General features: G+C 42.3%; 3 protein-coding genes across 3 annotated transcripts; 1 reads left to right on the top strand and 2 right to left on the bottom strand.

The window, feature by feature from the left end:
* Positions 1–584: 584 nt before the first annotated feature.
* On the bottom strand, positions 585–8,378 carry WFDC11 (WAP four-disulfide core domain 11). Its single transcript, XM_049650685.1, has 4 exons — positions 7,497–8,378; positions 2,302–2,448; positions 1,201–1,343; positions 585–697 (listed from the first exon to the last, which is right to left on the bottom strand). The coding sequence occupies exons 1-4, from the start codon at positions 7,708–7,710 to the stop codon at positions 668–670; spliced, it is 534 nt and encodes a 177-aa protein (XP_049506642.1). The 5' UTR covers positions 7,711–8,378; the 3' UTR covers positions 585–667.
* Positions 8,379–15,880: 7,502 nt separating this feature from the next.
* WFDC10B (WAP four-disulfide core domain 10B) lies at positions 15,881–17,446 on the bottom strand. Its single transcript, XM_049650686.1, has 2 exons — positions 17,115–17,446; positions 15,881–16,175 (listed from the first exon to the last, which is right to left on the bottom strand). The coding sequence occupies exons 1-2, from the start codon at positions 17,203–17,205 to the stop codon at positions 16,042–16,044; spliced, it is 225 nt and encodes a 74-aa protein (XP_049506643.1). The 5' UTR covers positions 17,206–17,446; the 3' UTR covers positions 15,881–16,041.
* Positions 17,447–23,239: 5,793 nt separating this feature from the next.
* On the top strand, positions 23,240–26,220 carry WFDC13 (WAP four-disulfide core domain 13). The gene is made up of 2 exons (XM_049650687.1): positions 23,240–23,336; positions 26,043–26,220. Exons 1-2 carry the CDS (start codon positions 23,249–23,251, stop codon positions 26,195–26,197), a joined length of 243 nt encoding a protein of 80 aa, XP_049506644.1. The 5' UTR covers positions 23,240–23,248; the 3' UTR covers positions 26,198–26,220.
* Positions 26,221–26,456: the final 236 nt, after the last annotated feature.

Here is a 26,456-nt window from a genome sequence, read left to right as displayed (position 1 = left end):
ACAACTATTCTTGGATTTCTGTACTTCTGTGATCTGTAAACATCCAGTAATATTGATGGGAATGGGTACAGAAAGAAAGGGCCCTGGGAAAGTAAGTTTTGGGGTGTCAAGTCGAAGTTCTCATCAGAGGGACCAGGATGGTGGCAGTGGAAGGGAAATAGTGCAAGTGGTATTTTCTGGGAAGGAGCAGGGGTCCTGGACACAGTGACAGGCACAGGAGAGAGGGGGACAAGTGACAGGTCATCTTCTTCTCTGGACCCTGCAAATCCTGGGGAGTGAGAGGGTCTGCGGGATGTCTCAGACTTTGCTGAGTTCTCAGAGTGTAGATTCTATGGGGGGTAGCTTCACCCAAGCCATGACTTACAAGGGATACAGGTTCCTGGCTGCAGACAATGGAGAGGGCCCAGGGAGGCCAGGCATTGAGATCTGTTGGGGCGGTGGGCTAAATGGGTAAGGGGCATTAAGGAATCTACTCCTGAAATCATTGCTTCACTATATGCTAACTAATTTGGATGTAAATTTTTAAAAATAAAAAATAAAGTTAAAAAAAAAAGTAGTGAAATGGAGTTGAAAAAGCTAAAAGCCACTGTTGATAAATGAGTTTATTTGTCAAGGATTTGCTCCTGCCCAGCCCTCAGTGAGAACAGACTGGTGTCCAGCTGGGAGATTAGGGTTTTAGACGTCTTTCAAAGATTTCCTGTAAGACAGAAAGGTTATACACTCAGAGGTTAGGGAACTCTGAGGAACAATCATTCATTCCCAAGCTTAATATTACCCATCTATGGCAGACCCTGGGACAGGAGTACTTTTTGTAACAAGAAAAAGTCCACTTCTGAGGTGGGGAGGTGGGTTTGGTTCATTGAACAGAGAAACATAGAGATTTGGGGCCTGGCTGAGCCAAAAGGGCTCATAGAAAGGTCTGACTCTAGAGGCAATGGTTAGAAATTTGGACAAAAATCAGGAAAAGAGCAAACCATTGAGCAATATAATGAGAACAACATAGGCATTGATTATATAATGAACAATATGCCCCAGCCTGGTATCTTGGTTTATTTGCCGGTGAACTGCTGTCCAGGTTTAGGGTACATTGTCTTCCACTATTTTTGTGCCTAGGATTTAGGGTGCTTCGGCCTTCTGTTTATGAATAACAGCATCTGAGAATCAGTGAAGATCCATGCCCAAACACACCTCCCAACTCACTTTATTTTTCCAGCAGATGTTTCCACAATAGGTCCAGCAGCATGTGTGATTTTTGTTTATACATTTAAAGGTTCCAGAACACTTCTTGGTGCATTCAAGGACATTTGGCTGTCCCCAGCACTCCTCAAGTAACATTTCAGCCCCTGTAATTGAGATGAGATGGGAAGAGGCTCACAGGGGCTACATAGCCAAGGTGGGAAGAGAAGTCCTTCATGAGCTTAACGGCCCCTCCTAGAATCAAAGCCCCACCAAGCCCCACCTGACTATCCATCTGCCTTATGAGAAAATCCCCCTGCTGAGCTTCCTCATTGTGTCTTCACAGATCTCTGCCTTCTCTGCTCCCACAGACCTCTGGGCCCTCATCAAGCATCCTGGAGACAGGACTCCTCATACTCCCCATGTTCATGTGTCATCCTATAAAATCTACATTTCTGTAATAGGAGGGGCCCAAGGTAGCCTCTAGCCTTATTACCATACTTAATTCCTAGTGTGGGAAGCCAGACCAGGGAGAGTAGGGAACAGATTCTTTCCCTTTTTCTCCTCTTCCTTGCTGACTCCACCTTTAAGAACAGCTTCTCACCAAATTCTCTCTCACTCAATTTTCTTGGTACCCTCGACTGATTCCATTTTCTCATCACATGGCCCCCAACTTTGCCCCACTAGGGCCCCATCTCATGTCTCTTCTCTATCTTTTCATATTCAAAAAGATCCTGCCACTGAAATTAAGTGTATATATTAAGAAATCCCCATATGGGACTCATTAAAGTACACACAAGCTAAGACACAGAGCTTCTGGAAGTACAAAAAGTTATGGTAGCCTGACATGGGAAAATATTATATCCTTATAACATATGGAATGTACATAAAAGGTGACAGGTACCCATTGCCAGTTTCAAGGTTGGAGAGGAAGCATCAAAGGACCTCAACTTGGACACTTCTTGGATTCTGTGCGTAAGAAAGTCTCTGAATCTCCACTAGGTGTTCCAGGGAAGGTCCTGAGTCCTGAGTCAGATGTGCCAGACACAATACCCCTTCACTTATCCAGGAACAAGCAGAGTACCCCCTGCCCCTTTGACTCCCCAGCCCAGCCTAGTCACCTACAGTTGTGTTTTTCTTTTATCACTCCCAGCACAGACGGTAGCACCATACAGAGGAATGTCATGAGTTGAGGCGTCCAGAGCTTCATGATGCTGACCGTATGTGTCTGAATATATACTGTCAGGATGTTTTTCCCCTTTCCAGTTGCTGCTGGAGACCAAGAAGTATAAACAGAGTTGTGAAGCAAGAAGACGTGCTCATAGAATTTCTTTATTCTTTGTCTACTCATTCCTCCTTGCCTCTACCCACTCGGCAAAAGGCACACTGAACATTGGCTTTGCTAAAAGGTTTCTCTCCATCTCACATTTCATGCCTTCCTTTTGCAAAAAAAAAAAAATTATTTTGAAAATGTGTTTTTAAAAATGTGCTGCCTTCCCCTGATTAGAAGATAATTTAGATCCAGCTTACAAAATTCTTAAAACATAAAAAAATGCAAAGAAGACAATGAAATATTTCTAGTAACCCCACTATATTGGTGTATGTTATTCCTTTATATGTGCACATAAAGCTGAAATCAGGCTATCTGGCTTGACTTTTTATTTATATATATATGATATATGATATATATGATATATATGTATATATTATTTATTTATATATCTTGGTATTAAAATTAAAGTTTTGGCCAAGACCTTCAGAGAGACCCTAAAGTGAGCATGTGAGACCAATCAACTTGTACTTTCAAGAAGATGTGCTCAAAAATCACCTGCAAAAAAATATGTCAAATTCCTAGTCATTTTCTACCTTTAAAAAAGTCAGAGTTTTAAGAGTCACCAACCACTTTTGGGCCATTTTTCTCCCTCATTTTTAAAGAATTCTGGGCTCTTTTATTTTCTTTTTTAAAGTTGATTTACCTTGAGAGAAAGAGAGAGAGAGATGAGGGGGCAGAGAGAGAAAGGGAAGGAGAGAGAATCTTAAGCAGGCTTCGCACTGTCAGCACAGAGCCCAATGCAGGGCTCAAAATCAAGAACCATGAGATCATGACCTGATCTGAAATCAAGAGTCAGACACTTAACTGAGGGAGTCACCCAGGTGCCCCAACTGCTGTGCTCTTTTAATTCCGAGTCACCAGAAAGGCTTTGAGAATACCTCCCATAGAGCTTTTTATGCACCCCCAAGGTTTTGTGGAGACATAGTAGCAGGTGTCTGAGTCACAACAGAGAAACAAAGGGTAGGACACTGGCTGAAATGACCTATGGCCACAAGCAAGAGACTACAGCTTGTGCTATGGCATTTGATAAGGCAACATATGGAAGAAAGCCAGTGTAGGTTTGCACTAGCTTCATGTCAGGCAGGCTGCCTGGGAAGGCCAGGGAACCTCAGCATAAAGAAGTAGAAAGTGAGTAGCCAGATGCCTAGGGCCTGGGAAAGGTATCAGAAAGGAGGTAGATTCCGCCATATCAAGAGAACCACAGGTGAGAAACTTGCATCAGTTGGGGTAGGGGGAAAACTCAAAGAACCCTTGAAACCACCCACAATGGAGTAAACTTTAAGCAATACTAAGCCCGGAAAGCACAGAGCACAAAGGTACAATCCTCCCTGCCAGAAAGAACCATCCTGACCCCATCTCCTCCTCTCCCTCCTCCCACCTCCAAAATGGCACTTAGCCAGCTGCAGGAGAAGAGGAAACTGTCCACTCTCTTCCCCAGTTGCAGGTTTCTTGGTGTGGGGGAAGCCACAATTTCAATTTTAGTATTTTGACTATTGCATGGGCTCAGACTCTTTTTATATATTCTAAAGTATAGAAAAGTCAAGTTCTACACCCAAGGTCTCACAGGGAGGTAAGGAAAAAAAGTAGCTTTTATAAATAAATTTAAATGACACAAAGGACAAGCTTTTCACCATACTATCAATAACACTCTCTGTGAATATTTTCCCAATATTCTAGTTACATATAGCATTCATACTTCCCCATTGATCATAAGGTATCTGAAAATTTGTAATATCTGAAAATTTCTCTGCATTAGGAAAAAGTGTCAGTAGGAATATTGCAACTGAAATTCAGTTAAATCCAGTATTAGCTTCAGAGCACAAATGTCTAGCTCCAGAAGTCCTGAGTAAAGGGTACTGCCTATTACGAACCCTACATAGTTGTTGCCAGTTTTCTTCTCCATTAAAATTGGTTTATTCTGCAAATAGGATCCTCATCTTGTCTCACCATAAAAGGGAAATTCCCTCCCACTTGTTACCACACTGAAGACTGTCAATATCATATAAGACAGAGAACAAAACATGCGCATTGGAATCAGAGAGACCTGGGCTTGAAACCTGACCCCAACGCATTGAGCTTAATTGAAATTTTGAAATTGGCCTACCACCTAACTTCTCAGAGCCTCAGTTTCCCTACCTGTAACATGGAGGTGATATTATAATCCACATTGCAAATGTTGAGTATAGAAAGTACCACGCATAGGGTCTGGCACATGGAATGCACAAAACAAATGGCCGCTATTGTGATTATTAAGCTCAGACTCTCTTTTCTTCTCCAGAAGAGTAAACATTGATCTCATTGACTTTATTGTGGTCTTTTTTTTTTTTTAACTATTTTACCTATTTGGAATTAGTTCTGGTGAGTGATCATAGTACAATTATCAATTTCATTAAATTTAACATTGACAAAATATACTTTTATACACTTATCTAAGCTACTATCAGTATTCCATTTTACAAATTCACCCAGTAATGTCCTTTGTCTTATACAACACTGAAATTTTTGAATAACAGAGCCAAACTTTTCTTTTAGTTGAACATTCCTCATTTTGGGCTTTGTCTGAAATTTCTTATGATTAGACTCAGGTTATACATGCTCAGTGGGAATATTACATAATCAATACATAGTATCCTTGTCAGGGTAGCATGCATGAAGGGACACAGTGTCTATCCACGTCATCTTTCTCTCTCTTAGTTTCTCCATTTGAACAAAAAGGACAATAATTTCTTCCATATAGGGATAGGGTTGGCGTGATCTGGAGGCATGATTTAGACAGGGAACTCATCCAACCAAACCACAAACAAAAGTGTTTGCAAGTTCCCAATTCTAGCCCCAAGACTCTGACCTCTACCTACCTCTGAAGATGTTCGAGTTGGAAGCTGGTAGCTTCCAAGAGCTGGTGGCTCTTCCTCCTGGTCTCTGGGAATACCAGAGCCCCTGCACAGGGCAACGATGAGCAGAATAGATTTCAAACACTCAGAATGTAATTATCGTTCTGGCTGTGACAGATCTGGGAGTTCTGCCCCAAGCCATAAGTTGGGTACATTTAGAACATTATGACTGAATTCCTATTCAAGTGGTACTTTCTTTTTTCCTTTCTTTTTGCTGCAGGTAGCATAGACAGAAGCAGATCACTGTGGAATTGCAGGAGCCTCCTGCACTCCACCAACACACACATTTCTGGAAGGCTGGGTGATTGTGGAGGTGGGAGAGGATCTATGTATCTAATTTTCTGTAGCATCTATCTGAAGATTTTTGTAAAGCCCCATCCATCTTTGATATTAATTTCTCCATTGCTAGGATCAGCCTACATTACTTTATCACCAATGTCTTGTGACTTTTGTGCTGATGAGAAGAGAGAGATCTGCCAAGAGAGCTTGCAAAAGTCCACATAACATAGAAATTTAAAACACAGACTTAAGCCCCTCTTTGGGTGAGCTCCACTTCTCTCTCTCTCTCTCTCTCTCTCTCTCTCCCTCGCTTACTTGTGCCCACTCTCATAAATACATACATTTGTACACACACACACACACACACACACACACACACACACAGACTTTATCTGGATCCAAATCCTAGCTTCCACTTACTTGGGCAAGTCACTAATCTTCTCTGCACCCTAATTTCCTCATTTGCTAATGGGGATAATAATAGCACTTTCCAACCAATAAGGTTGTTGTGAAGGCTCCAGGAGTGATTATGTGTTAAGCACTTAGAGCCAAAGTCTGGCATAGAGTCTATGTTTGTTTGTTAAATAAACAAATGAAACACTCGCCCAATGAAGTGTTGAGAATCATTCAGTTTAAGAGCAAATTTACTATGTGTCAGATATGTAACATGTATTAATTAATACATACTTTCAATGACACTATGAGTTTAGTACTACTATTATTCTTATTTTACAGATACAGAAACTGAGGCACAGAAGAGTTAAGCAACTTGCCCAAGGCCACACAGCTAGTAAGTGCCAGGTACAAGATTTAAAAGGAAGTGAGTCTAGAGCCATGTATGCCAGATGGTCAAGTCCCCAGTTTCTCTTGAGAGAGAGAGACTGAGCACAAGTGAGGGAGGGGCAGATAGAGAGGGAGACACAGAATCCAAAGCAGGCTCCAGGCTCTGAGCTGTCAGCACGGAGCCCAACACAGGGCTCAAATTCACGAACCTCAAGATCATGACCTGAGCCAAAGTCATATGCTCAACCGACTGAGCCACCCAGGTCCCTTACCTATAACTAATTTGAAAAACTGAATCAAAAATCTCAGCAAAAACCTCCACCAAAGAGAAGTTCTGGACCTCAACAAAATAATATCAGACTGAATTAAGCAGTGTACTAAAAGGATTATATATCACTCACGATCAAGTTAAATTTATTCCTGAAATGCAAGAATACTTTAATATATGAAAAATGATCGACATAATATACCACATTAAAAGAATGGAAGGGAAAAAAACACATGATCATCTCAACTGATGCAGAAAAATCACTCAACAAATCTCAACAGCCTTTCATAATAAAAACAAACTAGGAATAGAACACCACCTCAACATAATTAAAGCCATATATAAAAAACCTGGGAACACCATGGAAGGTTTTTTGTGTGTCTCGCATCCATGAAATACAACCAGATCAACACTAAACCATTCTGCACACCTAGAAAACTGAATTGAGGATTAACACAACAATCTGCACAACCTGAACCACAGAACTCAGCAGGTACGCGGCGCAGAGAGATGAACTGGGGGAGAGAGAAGCCGCTGAGGGCAGGGAGCTGTTTTTTGCTTGTGGAGAGAGGACGGAGATGGGGGGGGGGGGAGAATGTGGGAAAGCACCCCCCCCAAAAGCAGCTGGAGAGAAAGTGGAGAAGTGGAAACAGCTGCAGGGACTGAACTAAAAAGGAAGAAAAGAGAAAGGAGAGGGTTTAAATTCCATTAAGACTATAAACGGGGGGGGGGGGGGCGCAGAGTCTGAAACTCTGCAGCTCGATACCTGGCGGTGCTCTGGTGAGAAGGGTGAATCCCCAGGAGCAGAGCGAAGTCCGGGGGTCTTCAGGCCACAGGGGAGAGGCGGTTTCTCTCTCTGGAGGACATCTGGTAGAGGCTGTGTGCCCCAGTGGACCCGGGAGAACAACCACATTCGCTGGTGCTGGAACAAGGTCGCTGGGGGTGAAGCCTGGTGCCAGACGCGTGTTGTGATTTTCCATAATCCCTGAAGCGCTGCTGCTACACGATCGCGTGAACTCTTTCTGGGGCGGGCTGGCACCCGGCCGCGGTCTCTGGGCTTCGGCAGCAGCACGGTCCCGCCAACGTTCCTGGGTGCCGCCGGCACCCGGCCACTGCTCGGTGAGACCCTTTTGCAGAGGGGCAGGATGGGTCAAAGCCGCAGCCCTTCAGAAGTAAGGGGTCGGGAAACACGGCCACATCTGAGAGAAAACTCAGAGAGAGGTGCTGCCTGGGACTTGGTCAGGACTGTGTAAAAGCGGGGAGTGGATGGAAGCTGGAGACAAAGGACCGGTGTGCAATTGGGGGTCCGGCAGAACAGAGTTACAACACTAGAGACTGGGTAGCTGGGTGACGCCATTTTCACTGCTCCCACGCATGCGTGTACACACCTACAGGCGCCACAACAATTCACACCAGTAAGCTGAGCAGCGCCATCTAGTGGAGAATGGAGCCATTACGCTAAGCCCCACCCACTGGGCCAACCTTGCTCTTCAGGAACACAAATCTCTCCACCTGCTTAGTTTACAGACAATAAAGCGCTTCATTGTTTGACTTCTAGGGAAAACGAAGTAATTTCAATCATATTTCAGTCTGCTCGCAGGTCCATCTATTCACTTTTTTTCCCCCTTTGTCGTTTCATTTCTTTTTCTTGAATACAGAAAGGGGAAAAATTTTATTTTTATTTTCAATTTCTATTAAAAATATTTTTCTTTAATTTTTTCTACACTGAAAACTATAGAAAGCTTATAAAAGAAATTGAAGAAGACAAAAAAATGGAAAAAGATTCCATGCTCCTGGATAGGAAGAACAAATATTGTTAAAATGTCAATACTAACCAAAGCAATCTACATATTCAATGCAATACCTTTCCAAATAACACCAGCATTCTTCACAGGGCTGGAACAAACGATCCTAAAATTTGTATGGAACCAGAAACGACCCCGAATAGCCAAAGCAATCTTGAAAAAGGAAACCAAAGCAGTAGGCATCACAATCCCAGACTTCAAGCTGTATCACAAAGCTGTAATCATCAAGACAGTATGGTACTGGCACAAAAACAGACACTCAGATCAATGGAACAGAATAGAGAACCCAGAAATGGACCCACAAATGTATGGCCAACTAATCTTTGACAAAGCAGGAAAGAATATCCAATGGAATAAAGACAGTCTCTTCAGCAAGTGGTGCTGGGAAAACTGGGCGGCAACATGCAGAAAAATGAACCTGGACCACTTTTCTTACAGCATACACAAAAATAAATTCAAAATGGATGAAAGACCTAAATGTAAGACAGGAATCCATCAAAATCCTCGAGGAGAAAGCAGGCAAAAACCTCTTTGATCTTGGCCGCAGCAACATCTTACTCAACACGTCTCCAGAGGCAAGGGAAACAAAAGCAAAAATGAACTACTGAGACCTCATCAAAATAAAAAACTTCTGCACAGCAAAAGAAACAAGCAGCAAAACTAAAAGGCAACCAACGGAATGGGAAAAAATATTTGCAAATGACATATCAGATAAAGGGTTAGTATTCAAAATCTTTAAAGAAATTCTCAAACTCAACACCCAAAAAACAAATAATCCAGTGAAAAAAATGGGCAAAAGACATGAATAGACACTTCTCCAAGAAGACATCCAGATGGCCAACCGACACATGAAAAAATGCTCAACTTCACTCCTCACCAGGGAAATACAAATCAAAACCACAATGAGATACCACCTTACACCTGTCAGAATGGCTAACATTAACAACTCAGGCAATAACAGATGTTGGCGAGGATGCAGAGAAAGAGGATCTCTTTTGCATTGTTGGTGGGAATGCAAGCTGGTGCAGCCACTCTGGAAAATAGTATGGAGGTTCCCCAAAAAGTTAAAAATATAACTACCCTACAACCCAGCAATAGCACTACTAGGTATTTATCCAAGGGATACAGGTGTGCTGTTTCGAAGGGGCGCATGCACCCCAATGTTTATAGCAGCGCTATCAACAATAGCCAAAGTATGGAAAGAGCCAAAATGTCCATCAACTGATGAATGGATAAAGAAGATGTGGTATCTATACACAATGGAGTATTACTCGCCAATCAAAAAGAATGAAATCTTGCCATTTGCAACTACATAGATGGAACTGGAGGGTATATGCTAAGTGAAATTAGTCAGAGAAAGACAAGTATCATATGACTTCACTCATATGAGGACGTTAAGACACAGAACAGATGAACACAAGGGAAGGGAAGTAAAAATAATGTAAAAACAGTGAGGGGGACAAACATAACAGACTCTTAAATATGGAGAACGAACAGAGGGTTACTGGATGGGTTGTGGGAGGGGGATGGGCTAAATGGGTAAGGGGCACTAAGGAATCTACTCCTGAAATCATTGTTGCCCTATATGCTAATTTGGATGTAAATTTTAAAAAAATAAAAAAGAAAATTAAAAAAAAAGAAAAATGGTTAGATTTATGTGTATTTTATCACAATAAAAGTAGAAAAATTATAGTGGAAAATCCTGTGACTATTTTAAAATTTAACATTTATAATGAATATTTTCCCATAGTCTTAAATATTTTCTACAACTTCATTGATTAAGGGATTGGTCTGCCAATTAATCACCAGTTATTGACATCTTGGTTGTTCCAGTTTTTCCCTATTGTAAGCAATCATTTCACTATTATTAGTTACATTCTTATAACTAAATCCTTGAGCATTTCTTTATTCCTTGGGAAAGCCAATGTGAGAAGAAATGAAAATACACACAATTTAATCTGTGCATAAATGTTGCCAATTCTCCCTTCATAATGTTTGGGTTATACTTGCACCAACAGAATATGGGTCAACCCATTTTCCCTCATCCTGACCCTGAACCATAGATGATCCAGAATGTCATTCAGAGGAGCCAATGTATTATTGATTGGAAGTTCACAGTTGTATAGTGTCATACTCACAGACCTTAGGTTCATCAGACAGATTTGAAACTCACCTCCACCACTTGCTGACTGAAAGACTTTAGGTAAGTCGTCTCATTTCTCTGAAACTTCATTTACTCACATGTAAGAATGGGAAGAATAGAGTTCATCCCATCAGGTGTTATAAGATCTTTTTCCTAAAAACAAAACAAAACAAAACAAAATACAGCTCAACAAGGAAAGCAAATAAATCAATCTATAACCCATAGCCACAGCCTAATGAGGAAATAGAGAATGCTACAAATTTCAAACAATCTGTGAGCAGAGAAATAAAACACTCATATCCAGCAGATTTGGATTAGTAGTGTTGGCATCCACATAGATGCAATGTGAAAATTAATTCAGTTGGGAGGCCACCAGGGGGAGTGCTCCTACCACACTACTTGTTATCAATTGCTGACCCAACAGGAAATGTTCCCAGAAAGTGGATAGTACCTTAGCTTTGTTGTCACAGCAAGACGAAAGGTTTTCCTCCTCCCCTGGCAATAGCCCACCCAATAAGAGACTATCACAACCAATGAAAAGCCATTCTAGTTGGAACTCCCTGTTAATTCCCACTTTCCTCTATAAAAGAACCTTCCTCTCCTTTCTTCTCTGGACTTTCCTATTCTTCTGTTGAAGCTTGTTAGCCCTGATTTGCAATTCTCTGCTATTCCCAAGTTAACCTATTCTTGCTGGTAAAAAATAACTGACAGTTTTATATTTTAGGTTAATGGCAAAGACATACACAGATGGTATGGAAATGAGATATGAGCAGGGGGCTTAGCCTAGAACACAAGGCTGATATCTGGTAGATCAGGTCTCTCTGGTTCCTAAGAAACCATAAGGAAGGGATTTGAAAGTACAAGGGACCCAAATAGGCAGATATTAAAAGACACCACTTCTTAGGGAATGCATGTGTGGAAAGGGGAGCCCCTGTCGGAGACTTAGTGGCAGCAGGCAAGAATGAAGCAAGAGGAGATATCAGTGGGTCTTTGGAGCCCAAATACCTGATTACATAGGTTGCTCATTTCCAGAAGAAATTATCTGATCAAGCCCAGTCTCATTTATACCATTTCTATTTGACAATGGACTGCCTCTATACACATCCCATTTTAAGACTTCATAGGTCAGATAGCTCCCAATTTGTGATGGATAATTCCAGTTTCAAAGTGACTCAATGTCCCATGGTCAGGCATTCAGTTTTTTTACTGGGGTCCACTAGCAAGTAAAGAGATGCTTCTCAAATGGAAAGCACTTGTCAACAGAAGAGGACAAGGCTTCACCTCAATACTCCAAGTATGTGTTCTGTGATTCTCCTACTTGAGTATGCAAATGTTCTATCCAGCATCTTAATCCACCAGAGACACATTTAGTAAAATGCATAGGCTAGGTGCTAAGACCCAACTGGCAGGCAACTTTCAACATACCCTGATCATGCTGCAGAATCTTTTCTTAATCTGGGTCTTGTTCAAAACTAGCAGCCTTAAAAGGCATGAATAGACACTTTTCCAAAGAAGACTTCCAGATGGCTAACGGACACACAAAAAGATGCTCAACATCACTCATCATCAGGGAAATACAAATCAAAACCACAATGAGATACCACCTCACACCAGTCAGAATGGCAAACATTAACAACTCAGGCAACAACAGATGTTGGCAAGGATGTGGAGAAAGGGGAATCCTCTTGCACTGTTGGTGGGAATGCAAACTGGTGCGGCCACTCTGGAAAACAGTATGGAGGTTCCTCAAAAAATTAAAAATAGAATTACCCCATGACCCAGGAATTGAACTACTAGGTATTTATCCAAAGGATACAAAAATGCTGTTTCGAAGGGGCACCTGCTCCCCAATGTTTATAGCAGCACTATCGACAACAGCCAAAGTATGGAAAGAGCCCAAATGCCCACCGACTGGTGAATGGATAAAGAGGATGTAACGTACATATAAATGGAATATTCCTCGCCCATCAAAAAGAATGAAATCTTGCCATTTGTAACAATGTGGATAGAACTAGAGTGTATTATGCTAAGCAAAATAAGTCAGTCAGAGAAAGACCAGTATCATATGATTTCACTCATATGTGGAATTTCAGAAACAAAACAGATGAACACAGGGGAAGGGAAGCAAAAATAAGACAAAAACAGAGAGACAAACCATAAGAGATTTTTTTTTTCAACGTTTATTTATTTTGGGGACAGAGAGAGACAGAGCATGAACGGGGGAGGGACAGAGAGAGAGGGAGACACAGAATCGGAAACAGGCTCCAGGCTCTGAGCCATCAGCCCAGAGCCTGACGAGGGGCTCGAACTCACGGACCGTGAGATCGTGACCTGGCTAAAGTCGGGCGCTCAACCGACTGCGTCACCCAGGCGCCCCCATAAGAGACTTTTAAATACAGAGAACAAACTGAAGGTTGTTGGCGGGGTGTTGGGTGGGGGGATGGGCTAAACGGGCAATGGGCATTAAGGAGGCATTGGTTGGGATGAGCACTGGGTGTTATATGTAAGTGATGAATCACTAAGTTCTATTCTTGAAATTACTATTATACTATATGTTGACTAACTTGGACTTAAAAAAGAAAAAAACTCTGGGGGCGCCTGGGTGGCTCAGTTGGTTAAGCGGCCGACTTCGGCTCAGGTCATGATCTCGCGGTCCGTGAGTTCGAGCCCCGCGTCGGGGTCTGTGCTGACAGCTCAGAGCCTGGAGCCTGTTTCAGATTCTGTGTCTCCCTCTCTCTGACCCTCCCCTGTGCATGCTCTGTCTCTCCCTGTCTCAAAAATAAATAAAACGTTAAAAATAAATAAATAAATAAATAAATAAATAAGAAAAAAACTCTGAAAAAATAAAAAAATTTAAAAAACTAGCAGCCTTATATTTCCCAAAGAAATAGAGAATGCCCAAAAGTGACATTTGTCATCTCCAAAATCCAGAGGCCCACCATGCATTTTCTCTTGCTTCATGGTGAACAATACAAGGTGCCGGAAGTTGTCTCCTGTCTCAAGAGAATGTCTCCATATGACCTAGACCAGTGGATCTCTGAAAATACACCAGATAGAAAGTCTTATCCTCCGGCATGCACGTGATAAAGCATGTAGGCTACCTACTATTTCCCCATGGTCAGTTAGCACAATGTAAGTGACCTGAGAGACCAGCATGATGTCCTGTGGGATATCAAGTAATCAAAGTCTCTTCAACCTCTATCATGTCACAGGGCCAAGGAGATGACTTAGTCCTGACTAAGATAGTGAAGGCATGTGGCTGAGTCCCTGCATATGAGAAAGCTACTTCTTATTACCGTGATGAGAACTTGCGAAGAAAAAATTTGCTAAAGCTTGTCTGGGGCATGAGAAGAGAACGGTGCAGAAGCCAGGGCAACTGCAAGGCCATTGTTTCTCACAGACAGACCAGCCTGATCAACGATTCTCCTCAGCTGGGACTTGGCTTTCTGGAGACCCAAGCCATGGCACAATTTACATTCGCTTCCTCCTCTGCCTCCATGAGATTCAGGGTCTTGCAGGGGTCCCCACTCCTCCGCTTGATCTACCACAGGGGCACACAGTTGTCCCATACCACAGAGCTTGCAGTGCTGGCCAGGCAAGCACTCCTCCCAGCCAAAGCAGTCTAGGTGTGGCCTCTCGGTCCAGTGAGGCAATGTGGAGTGTCCAGAGAGCTCTGGGGAACACAGGCCAAGACATGAGTTATCACAATGGAGAAAACCAGATCCTTCCAGTAGAATTCATGGTCTGGGGTGCTCACACTGGTGGCAAGGAATAGGTCAGCTGGCAGCATGGTGAACCCACATAGTGGGGAACACTGGTCATGGACGTGGAGGTCATTCTCTATGTGGGCCCTGGCAGGTAGCTTTGCCTCTCTTAATAGTCTCTCCCAGGGTGTTCGGGGGCATGGCCAAGCACTGGGAAGATGCTTGCAGAGTCAGGTTGTCTGAGGAAGCACCCGCTAAGATCTGCTGCAGGGCATGCCCTTACCATCCACCTACATCTGATGATGTCTGTGCTGCTAATGGCTCATGATCTCTTTCCTACAGTCTCCTAGTCCCAGCTCCCAGGATAGGTGGAGAAGCTCCTCCAATACCAGGAGCCCTGGGATGCTTCTGAGGTGGGCCGTAGACTCTGGCCTGAGGGATGCTGGTTTCTTCTGTGGGCAATCCTCACTGATGCCCACAGGAAGCACTGCCCTGGAGTTTTAACACTGCACACCTGCCTCCAGCAAGCCCTGCCTACCTGCCTGAGTTCTTCACACTTGACTCCAAGTCCCCTTTGGGCACATGTGACCTAGTCCCTGGATTTAGTCCCAAGACAACCTCAGAGGAGCTCTGCTTGCACAGAATTCCACTGATTCATCATGAGACCATGGGCAACACTCTTACTGACCCCTTAGTGGCCAATTAATCCTTAGTAGTATCACCGTGAACCCCCTGTTCCCCACCACCTGGCTTCTTTCTGGGTTAAAAGAGAGAGAGAGAATGAGACCATAAGGAGGAGGATTGGGGAAAGGTGGGGACTATTCATTTGATGGAAGACACTGGAGTCTCAGGTCCTGGGACCCCATTCCATGCCCCATCACAAAAGGGGCCACATTGATGGAGGATGGGGTGGGAGGCGATAGTGTAGGCACTCACTTCCACACCCATGTTCTCACAATAATGGAGGAGCAGTGACCAAACAGGGAGTCCAGATGAACATCGTCCTCTAGCCACAACATGACCTCTCACTGTCTTTTGGCCTCAAGCATGTCACTTAACTCCCTGCGATTGGTTTTCTATATTGTAAACATATGGTAATTTGAACCTCACAAGGAGAATGGGTAGAACAGGATGGAGGTGGATTAAATTTAAGAAGAAGCCTCCTTGGGGACCTCTTACTTTGTGCCCCAGAGTGTAGCCCCACCCCACCTCATGTTTAACTTGCCCCTTCTGACTCCAGGCTGAGGAGTGTTCTGGTTAGCATTGGGAGGTACCACACATGAGCAGTTTCTTCCCTGGCGTCACTGGTTCAATGAGCAGATCAACAATGAGGCTGGGCCTCGGGGCCCTGGTGGGGGAGCAGGGGCCAATGGGAGAGAAAATAAAGAAACATCACAAGGGGGGAGAGATCAGAGCCCTGGACCCAGAGAAGGGAGTACTCTGGGGTCTGCACTGGGTCCTCAATGACTATAAGCCCTGGGAGTAAGATAGGCAGGTCTGTGGACATTTGTTCTGGTTTATTTGACAGGAACAAACAGTTCAGACAGGGTAAAGGTGTACTCCCGTTGACATCCTGGTGCCCAGGATCTGAGGTCCTTGTGCTTTGGTCTGAATAGAAGTTTGGGGGAGCAGAATGCAAAGTCCAGCGCCCTCACCCACTCACTGGAGGCTCATGCAAACGTTCCCACAGAAGGTTGAACAACATACAGTATTTGCTTTTGGACACTTTAGAAAATATGAACAGTGATTGCTGCAAAGATACACGCTGGGCTTCTTCTCACAGGCCTTTAGACCTAAAAAGAGCAGAATCAGAGTCAGTGGAACCAGATCCCTCAAGAGCACTCCTCTCAAGCTTAAATCCTCTCCCAAAAACCCTAAAACCCAAGTCCTACTCATGATGCTCTTGAACTTTTCAGGGAACGCAGTTTCTTCCCTTTACCCAAACCTGGTGATTGTAGTATCTTAAATCCTATATCCCCCCACCCACATACCTTCTGCCCCAACAGATCTCAATGCCTGGCCTCCCTGGGCCCTCTCCTTTCTCTGCAGACAGGAACCTGTCTCCCATGTTAGTCATGGTCTTGGTGAAGTCACCCCCATAGAATCTACACTCTGAGAACTCAGCAGAGTCTGAGACACCCCGCAGACCCTCTCACTCCCCAGGATTTGCAGGGTCCAGAGAGGAAGATGACCTGTCACCTTCCCCCCTCTCTCCTGTGCCTGTCACTGTGTCCAGGACCCCTGCCCCTTCCCAGAAAATACCACTTGCACTATTTCCCTTCTGCTGCCACCATCCTGGTCCTCTGATGAGAACTTCAACTTGACCCTGGACACCCCAAAGCTTATTTTCCCAGGGCCCTTTCATTCTGTACCCACTCCCAACAATATCTCCAGATCTTTAGAGATCACATACGTGCAGAAATCCAAGAATAGTGGTTGGGTGTCCCCAAGTGATTTTCAGCCCTGATGTACCTTTCACCACACTATGTACCATTTGTGTCCTGGTATTTGGAATGGAGAGTCAAAAGACATAGGTTCCCCCCGTACCCCCATTATTGTTCCCAGTGCGGGGTAAAGGGGCCAGAGGGCCTTGACTTTGGACGACCCAGAGTCTTCATAGTGCTGTAATCAGAGCAGGATGTGCTGAAAGGTTCCAGTTTCCAGGTCCTCCCCAGAAGCGACACAGCACCTCTTGCCCCCTTCCCTCCCCACCCCCTTAGTCCATCACCTACCCTGCATCCTGTTCAGTTTACGGTGCCCTCCCTGGGCCGGTAGCAGCAGCACAGAGAGGAGAAGCATGGGCAGGAGAGCCTGGGTTGGCATGACTCTGGCCAGAGAGGAGAGCTCTCAGTCTGGCACAGGCTTCCCTGGAGAGCTAGGTGGTTATCCCAGGCTCCTCCCTGCTTCCACTGGCCAAAAACATTTCCTCTCCTTTGCCTGCCTCTACCATGGCCTTTTCTCTGTGGCACTAGGGCTTCTGCAGACAACTCTCCTTTCACACGTCTAAACCCCTCTTTTGCACACAAAATTTTTTTCCCTGAAAGAAATAATATTTCTATATTCTAATTATAAAATGATTTACAGAAAAGAAGAAAACATTATTTTTGCAGGAAGATATAAAAACAACCTCAGTCCATCAATGGTTGAATAGATGAAGAAGATGTGGTATATATATATTATATATTATATTATATATAAATATATTATTATATATTATATATTTATATAATATACAATATGTTATATATAATATATATACAGTATTTAGCCCTGAGAAGGAAGGAAATCCTGCCATTTTTGACAACGTGGATAAAACTTGAGGCATTGTGTTAAGTAAAATGTCAGACAGAAAAAGATAAATATTGTATGATAACACCTCTATATGGAATCTAAAAATGCTGAACTGTTAGAAACAGAGACAGAGAGTAGAATGATTGGCTGGAGACTGGAGAATGGGTAAATGTTGGCAAAGGGTATAAACTTCTAGTTATAAGATGAATAGATCTGGGGATCTAACATACAGCATAGTGATTATAGAAAACAAGACCATATTACCTACTTGAAAGTTGCTAAGAGAGTAGATCTTATGTGTTCTCACTACAAATAAGAAATGATAAGTGAGTGATGTGATGGACTGGTAGATCATTTTACAATATATAAGCATATCAAATCCACACATTGTACACCTTAAACTTCTACAATGTTATATCAATTATATCTTAATAAGGCTGGAAAACAATATATTACATATATAATTTCATATATTACACACATGTATTTTTTCCTGCTTGAAAAAATTTTGAAATAGATCAATTATATCTTAATAAAGCTTAAAATATATATTAACACACATTTTCCAGATTTATTAATATATATTAATTCTAAGTAATTAATATAATAAAAAATGTTATATACAGAGAGACTAGAAGAGGACATGGGAAGAATAGGAGCACACAGTAAGTATCTTAGAGCTCAGACAGAAGAGGAGATCTGTCAGCCAAGAGCCCAGGGCAGGTTCTCCAGGAGAAGGTGGTTATTGAGTGTAAATATTGTGGAGAAATATTAAATGCTCTCAGAAATAAAGAAGTTGACTTTCCCCTAAGAGGAGAAAAAGGGGAAACCTGTGTACACTGGGCTCCCAATAGGCTGGGAAGCTGGGAAGAAGCTGGATAGCAGTGAAGATTTGAACCTTGTTTTGATATTCTAAACTCCAAATACAGTCTCCTTCAGTACACAGATATAGCTTATTTTTAAAAACTATGAAACTTTTATCTATTTCAGTGATATGTAATCAAATGCATCAATATAAAGAAGGGGGGGAAATTACATGATACTCTCAACTGAAACAGAAGAGACATTTTACAAATGCACCACATTCATGAAACTAGCAACAGAGAGAACTTCCTCAACATGATTAAGGATATCTATGAAAAATACACCACTATCATCATATTCAGTGGTGAAAGAGTGAAAGCTTTCCTCCCAAGATCAGGAATAAGACAAAAATGCAACTGTCATTATTGCTGGTTGACGTTGCACTGGAAGTTTTAGCCAAAGCGATTAAGCAAGAAAAAGCCATCTAAATTGGAAAGAAAGAAATAAAATTCTGTCTTTTTGCAAATGACATGATCCCATGTAGAGAAATTCCCCAAGAATCCACACAAAAAAATTAGTAGAGCTAATAAACAAATTCACCAAAGTTGCAAAGTATAAAAATAACACACAAAAATCAACTGTGTTTCTACACATCAGCAGTTAGCAATCCAAAAGCAAAATTAAGAAAACAATTCAATTTATAATAAGATACAAAATGATAAAATATCTAGGAATAAGTGTAACCATGAAGGTGAAAAACTTGTGCACCAAAAAATACAAAACATTGCTGAAAGAGATTAAGGAAGACCTAAATAAATTAAAAGACATCCCATATGTGTGGATTGGAAGATCCAGGGTGTTAAAATGGTGATGCAATGGAATCCCACATAAAATTCCAATGGCCTTTTTTTTTTGCAGAAATGAGGAAGCCAAACCTCAAATTCACATGGAATTTCAAGGGGCATGCCATATACACAAAAACATATTGATAAAGTACTACAAATTGGAGAACTCACATTTCTCAATTTCAAAACTTACTACAAAGCTACAATAATCAAGAGTGTGGTACTTGCATGAGGACAGACATATAGATTAACAAATAAAATTGAGGGGTGCCTGGGTGGCTCAGTTGTTGAGCGTCCAACTTCGACTCAGGTCATGATCTTATGGTCCGTGAGTCCGAGCCCCACATTAGGCTCTGTGTTGACAGCTCAGAACCAGGAACTTGCTTCAGATTCTGTGTCTCCCTTTCTCTCTGCCCCTCCCTTGCTCACACTCTGTCTCTCTCTCAAAAATAATAAACATTAAAAACAAAAACAAATAGAATCGAGAGTCCAGAAATAAACCCACACATCTATGGCCAATGATTTTCAACAAGGGCATCAAGACCAAGAATAGTCACATCAACAAATGGTATTGAGACGATTTGCAAAAGATATCTAAATGCAAAAGAATGAAACTGGACCCCTATATCACACCATATACAAAAATTAATTCAAGGTTGATCAATGATTTAAATATAAGAGCTATAAAATTCTAAGATGAAAGTGTAGAGGTAAATCATCATGACCTCGTATTAGGCAAGAAATGGCATCAAAAGCATAGCAACAACATCAACAAAATAGGTGAGTTGGACTTCATCAAAGTTAAGAACACTTGTGCACCAAATGACTATCAAAAAGGTGAAAAGACAACACATAAAGTGGTAAAATATATTTGAAAAATATATGTTTGATAAAAGTCTAATATCTGGAATATAAAAATAACTCTTCCAATTCAAAGAAGATAAACAACCCAGTGACAAAGTTGCAAAGGACTTGAATAGACATTTCTCCAAGGAAGAAACAGAAATGGTCAGCAAGCACATGAAAAGATGCTCAACATCATTAGTTATTAGGGGAATGCAAGTCAAAACCACAAGTAAATACCACTTCACACTCTCAGGGATGACTATAAACAAAGGAGGAGGAGGAGGAGGAGGAGAGGAAGAAGAAGAAGAAGAAGAAGAAGAAGAAGAAGAAGAAGAAGGAGGAGGAGGAGGAGGAGGAGGAGGAGGAGGAGGAGGAGGAAGAGAATAAGAGTTGGCAAAGATGTGGAGAAATTGGAACTCCTATGCATTAGTGATAAAAAATGTATGTTAAATAGTTCAACAACTGTAGAAGCAGCCTAAAATTTCCTCAAAAGTTAAACATATAACCCATCAATTCCACTGCTAGCTATTATACCCAAAAGAATATGTATATATACATATATACGTATATATGTATATCTATATATACTAAAAAGAAGTGAAAATAGGTGCTAAAAAAATTACTTGTACACAAACATTTGCAGTGCACTATTTGCAATCACCAAAGGATGGAAACAACCCAAATGTCCATCAACAGATGAATGGATAAGCAAGTTGTGGCATATACATGCAATGGAATATTATTCAGATATAAAATGAATAAAGTACTGATACATACTACAATGTGAATGAACCACAAAAACCACAGAGATAACACTCCTCACTTATTTTGGCAAAAATTCAAAAACACCACCATACAGTCTGTTACGGGAAACACCCATGCTCACATGGTTGGTGGCAGTACAAAATAGTATAAACTTTATGGAGTAGAATTTAGTGATATCTAACAAAAGTACGTATAAATTTACCCTTTTAGGCAACAAAAATACCTACAAACACTTACCCTGATGTTACACCTTCAACAATACAGAAAATATGCATATGGTTGTTCACTGAAGCATATTTGTAATAGCAAAATCTTGGAAAATACATAAATGCCCATTTAAAGGAGATTGGCCAAATGACTAAGTTTGTGTGTACACGGTAGTGTAGAACACAGCTGTAAAAAAGGAGAAATTGCTATGAGCTGCCTTAGGGTAATTTTCAGGATATATTGTTAAATGAAAACAACAAAGTGCAAATGAGTATATTTGTGCGAGGAAAAAAAAGGAAATTAAAGGTTCGAGTAACTAATTATCTTTATCTTACACAAAATTTCCCACATATTTGATAAAGTCTGCTCTTCAGCACATTCTATGAGGTTAGTGCAAACTTACTACAAAACCAAGCAAGGACAGTATGAGAAAGGAAAGTTACAGGCACAGTTCTCTTGTGAATATAGATATAAAATCCCTTAAAAATTGAAAACTGGGGGCGCCTGGGTGGCTCAGTCGGTTAAGCGGCCGACTTCAGCTCAGGTCACGATCTTGCGGTCCGTGAGTTCGAGCCCCGCGTCAGGCTCTGGGCTGATGGCTCAGAGCCTGGAGCCTGCTTCCGATTCTGTGTCTCCCTCTCTCTCTGCCCCTCCCCCGTTCATGCTCTGTCTCTCTCTGTCTCAAAAATAAATAAAACGTTAAAAAAAATTAAAAAAAAATTGGAAACTGAACCAAATGATATGAAAAATGATAATATAAAATGATCACATTAGATGACTGGAGAAATGCAAGAATGGTTTAATGTTAGAAAATCTGAAATGTAATTCAACACATTAACAGAAAAAAAAGCAAAAATATAACTTCACATAAATTAAGGAAAATTTTCTTGTCAGGAATGAAAGAGAACTTTCTGTACCTGATAAAGATGTTTATGAGAAACCTAAAACAGATACTACCCTAAAAGGGGAAATTCAAGAAGCTTTTATTTTTACTTACTTACTTACTTACTTACTTATTTTAGAGAGAGAGAGTAAGTGCATAAGTGGGGGAGCGGGGGAGTGGGGCAGAGAGAGAGAGAGAGAGAGAGAGAGAGAGAGAATCTTAAGCAGGCTCCATGCACAGCATGGAGCCCCACACAGGGCTCAATCCCACAACCCTGGAATCATGACCTTAGCCAAAATCAAGAGTTGGACACTCAACTGACAGAGCCACCCAGATGCCCCAAAAAGCTTTCGTTTTAAATCAGGTGTCAGACAAGAATATGCACATCCTCACTTCTATACAATAATGTATAGAGGCCCTAGTCTGCACAAGAAGGCATTAAGAATGGCATAAAGTTTTTTTTTTAATTTTTTTAATGTTTATTTATTTTTGAGAGAGACAGAGACAGAATGTGAGTGGGTTAGGGGCAGAGAGAGAGGGAGACACAGAATCCGGAGCAGGCTCCAGGCTCCGAGCTGTCAGCACAGAGCCCGACACGGGGCTTGAACTCACGAGCTGCGAGATCATGACCTGAGCTGAAGTCGGTCGCCTAACCAACTGAGCTGCACAGGCGCCCCAAGAATGGCATAAGTTTAAAGAGAAAAATACAATTGTCATCATTTGCAGATGATGACCACCCAGAACACTGCAAGGAACACACCAAGAAATTAAGATTAACAGGGGGAGAATTTAGCAAGATAGCTAGTAACAGATCAATACACGAAAGTTGTTTCTCTACATTAGCAACAAACAGAAAGAAATAACCAAAAAGTTGCCATACTGCTTACAATTTTATTTTAAAAGTCCAAGTCTCTAGGAATAAATATAACAAAGACATGCCAGAACTCTACATGGGAAGAATTGTTAAAATTTTGCGAAAGGACAGCAACAAGATGGATGAGAGACATAACAAGTCCAAGATTAGGGGATAAAATGGGTGTAAATTTGAAAACACTGCCTGTCCCTGGGGTGGGTGTGGTTGGGAGGCACTTGGATGTGTCACTGGAATACACAATGAATGACCATGCCTCTAATTTGCCCTCTCTTCCTCTCTTCTCGTTTGAGCTGTGCCTGGTCAAACCCAGCAGTCCTCAGCCAGGACTTACCAACCCATCCTGCCAGCAGCATGAAGCCTGTGCTGTTTCTTCAACTTCTGCTGTTGATTCACTTAGCACCTCAGCGGGTGCCTGGGAGTCCCAAGCAACATTTTATGAGTACGTGTTGGGTCTGGGCTCCAGGGAGGGAAGCGGCATTTGTAGAGATGAGAGGATCTGAGGGCTGAGGATACACATTGTGAAAAAAATATAGTATCATGTTCAAAGGTCCAAGTTTTATTGTCAGTAAGATCCAGGTTTGAATCCCTGCTGTGTGCTTACTTAGTGGTCTTGGACAAAAGTATCTGGGACTCAGATTTTATCTTTGCAATTGATATAATGATCTTGGGACAGTTGGGAGGAGAAACTGAGATAATGCATGCACACAGAGTGCACTCTTACTGGACCATGGTAAATGCTCAATAAGAATTAACTACCGCAAATGTTATCAGCCTCATCATCCAGGTTATTCTTGCTGCCTAAGTTCCTTCACGGATGCATGCGCCAACTTTTCAAGCATTAAAACAGAGAGGAAAATTACATTGGTAGAACTCGAGCTGTCACCTACATAATCTCTGCCTTGGAGAATGTTTTGGGAGGGAAGGAGAGAAAGCCTTACATTTTATTCCACATTTTTTTAAGTTTATTTCTTTGAGCACAGGTGGGAGAAGGGCAGAGAGAGAGAGAGGGAGAGAGAGAAAGAGAGAGACAGACAGAGAGAGAGAGAGAGAATCCCAAGCAGGCTCTGCTCTTGACAGCACAGAGCCCAACACAGGGCTCAAACTCATGAACGGTGAGATCATGACCTGAGCCAAAATCAAGAGTCAGACACTCAACAACTGAGCCACCCAGGTACCCCTATTCCACATTTTAAATATTCAGAGGGACCTGCACAATTGCCACTGACTGTCATCAATGGCAAAGTACAGAGTCCATCTCAGCAGCCACCATTGCCCAGCTCAACCTAACAAGAGTGCTGACCATGTTATGTTGACTTTGACCAATGCCAAATGGGAAATGAACTATTATCCATCATACCTGCACCCTTCTATGCGGAGAGCATCCTCAGAATACTGAGGCTCAGAAGAGGGATGTGAGTACTATCTCAGGTGTACAGGGAGGGAAGATCCTGTTTTAGGGGTTTCAGAGAGGGCACGCAGATTTGTAAGACTGAGGGAGGCTAAACTAGATGCAAGAGAATGGGGGAATCCAGGGTAGAGTTAATTGGAGAATAAAGGACTAAAATTTTTTTAATTTTCTTATGTTTATTTATTTGTGAGAGTGAGAGAGACAGAGCACGAGCTGGGGAGGGGCAGAGAGAGAGGGAGACACAGAATGCGAAGTAGATTCCAGGCTCTGGGCTGTCAGCACAGAGCCCCACGCAGGGCTTGAACTCACAGGCCACAAGACCATGACCTGAGCTAAAGTTGGACGCTTAACAGACTGAGACACCCAGGGGCCCCTCAAGGACTAAAATTGGAAAGGAAATACAAAGAGGGGTCCTGAAAGACTAGTAAGTCTTTGTGAGTAAAATTGGGACCAGATACCCAGAAAAGGAGGCAAAACTTGAGAAGATCTGCCTCTCTGAGATCCCTGGCTCACAGACTCCTTCCCCACACTGTTCCATTGATTCCCCAAGCTCCCCCAAAGTGGGGGCCAGTTCCAATTTCTTGCACTGAACTAATGAGCCATGGATGACTTGGAGACCCAGGGTGAGCTTCATACTGGTCTCTGCCAAGTTGTCAATAGCTTGGGCCTTGGCTTTTTTCTCTGGTGCCATTTGCTGTTACAATTATAGCCCCCAACTTCATCATCATTTGTTCCTTCCAGGTCGGTATGATATCCTATGGATCCCCTTCTAATTGCAAATACTTGCAAAGAAATAAGTCAACAGGGGTTTATAGAATGCTCCACCTATGACATTTGCCCCGAGAAAGGGCAAGTCACAAGGTACAAAAATTAAGGCCTGGCCTGGCTTCAATAAAGGGGTTTATGGTGTCTATTCTTAATGCCATGGAGTTCAAGAACAGAAAGAAGATTGTGAATTGGAGCCCTGCAGTAGGATCTCCTGGTGTAGGTGGTCTGGACTTTGACCCAAGAACTAAGAGATGGGAGAAATGGGATGTTAGCATGAAGATTCTTATTCTTTTCTAATAGTACAAAGTGGGGGCATCCTGGTTCTCTGGCTTCCTTATCAGAAGAGACCTGGGAGGAAAGAAAAGCCAATCTTTGCACCCCATTCTGAAATGCCCACCCTCAACTCCATGAAATAAGTCACCCTCAGAACTCATTTGTGATTTGGGTTCTAGCATTCTGATGCCAGTATCTTCAGTTTACTATGTGGTCTTCGCCCTTTCCCAAAATCTTCCTTCCCACTCATTCTTCCTACACACAAATAATACATGTTAGGTCAACCCTGAGATAAACTATGTTGTTAATGAAAGTTCGTACAACTTGTTTGGGACTATGCAATGAGTCAGTGCAAATGCACCTACACACCCCTCTCTTGCTCACCACACACTGTTCATTCCCTTGAACCGGACACAGCCAGGGTCTGTAAGATATCTGATCTGCAAGGAGGTGAATCACCAGTGGGTGTAGGGTTCTGCCTACCTCTGTCTTCAATCAGATACCCAGAGTTCTTGGTTTTCCCTGCTGAGAACTCAGAGAAAGGCAGGAGCTACAGACAAAATCTGATTCCACTTCCCTATAACCACAGGAGAAAGATCAGGGTGGCTGATTGCCTGGAAGTTCCTTAGGCTTTTGGAGTTCTGAATGTTACTCCAGTCTACTTTAAGCCCTTCTCTTTCCTGTTCTGTGTTCCAGGGAGTATCTTGGAACCGCCACCCTGCAAATCAGACCCTGAAAACTGTACTCATTTCTGTACATTGCAGGAAGATTGCCATAAAGGATTTCAGTGCTGTTCTGCCTTCTGTGGGATAGTCTGTACTCTAAACATAAATATAAAGCATGACAGGTAAGGGGATTCTCATTCCCAGTTCTGATCCAGCTGCCATTTGGGAATTCAACAGAAGAGTCTCTTACCAGCCCCTACAGTGGAACTATTTTTTGAACATTCACCTTCTCTTTACCAACAATAATTTCCTTAAATGTCCTGGCAAAAAGAGCCTTCCTCCACTCCCAAACTTGTCTCCTCATCACCACATCTGTGAATCTCTGAATATGTCTCTCTGAACTCACCCAAACACCCATCCACAGACCCTGCTTGTCCCAGATTCC

The sequence above is a fragment of the Panthera uncia genome, assembly GCF_023721935.1.
Source record: "Panthera uncia isolate 11264 chromosome A3 unlocalized genomic scaffold, Puncia_PCG_1.0 HiC_scaffold_11, whole genome shotgun sequence".
NCBI lineage: Eukaryota > Metazoa > Chordata > Mammalia > Carnivora > Felidae > Panthera > Panthera uncia.
The sequence above is the reverse complement of the archived record's forward strand: the minus strand, read 5'-3'. Positions and strand labels throughout refer to the sequence as shown.

What these genes read in the sequence shown, in the direction of transcription:
- WFDC10B (XM_049650686.1), bottom strand. Translation starts at nt 17,205, where the DNA reads ATGCCAACCCAGGCTCTCCTGCCCATGCTTCTCCTCTCTGTGCTGCTG. An exon ending in TAAACTGAACAGGATGCAGG is followed by an intron (nt 16,176 to 17,114) that starts GTAGGTGATGGA and finishes TGCTCTTTTTAG; the next exon opens with GTCTAAAGGCCTGTGAGAAG.
- WFDC13 (XM_049650687.1), top strand. Translation starts at nt 23,249, where the DNA reads ATGAAGCCTGTGCTGTTTCTTCAACTTCTGCTGTTGATTCACTTAGCA. An exon ending in TCCCAAGCAACATTTTATGA is followed by an intron (nt 23,337 to 26,042) that starts GTACGTGTTGGG and finishes TCTGTGTTCCAG; the next exon opens with GGAGTATCTTGGAACCGCCA.
- WFDC11 (XM_049650685.1), bottom strand. Translation starts at nt 7,710, where the DNA reads ATGGAAAATCACAACACGCGTCTGGCACCAGGCTTCACCCCCAGCGAC. An exon ending in GATAAAAGAAAAACACAACT is followed by an intron (nt 1,344 to 2,301) that starts GTAGGTGACTAG and finishes TCTCAATTACAG; the next exon opens with GGGCTGAAATGTTACTTGAG. An exon ending in ACATCTGCTGGAAAAATAAA is followed by an intron (nt 698 to 1,200) that starts GTGAGTTGGGAG and finishes TCTGTCTTACAG; the next exon opens with GAAATCTTTGAAAGACGTCT.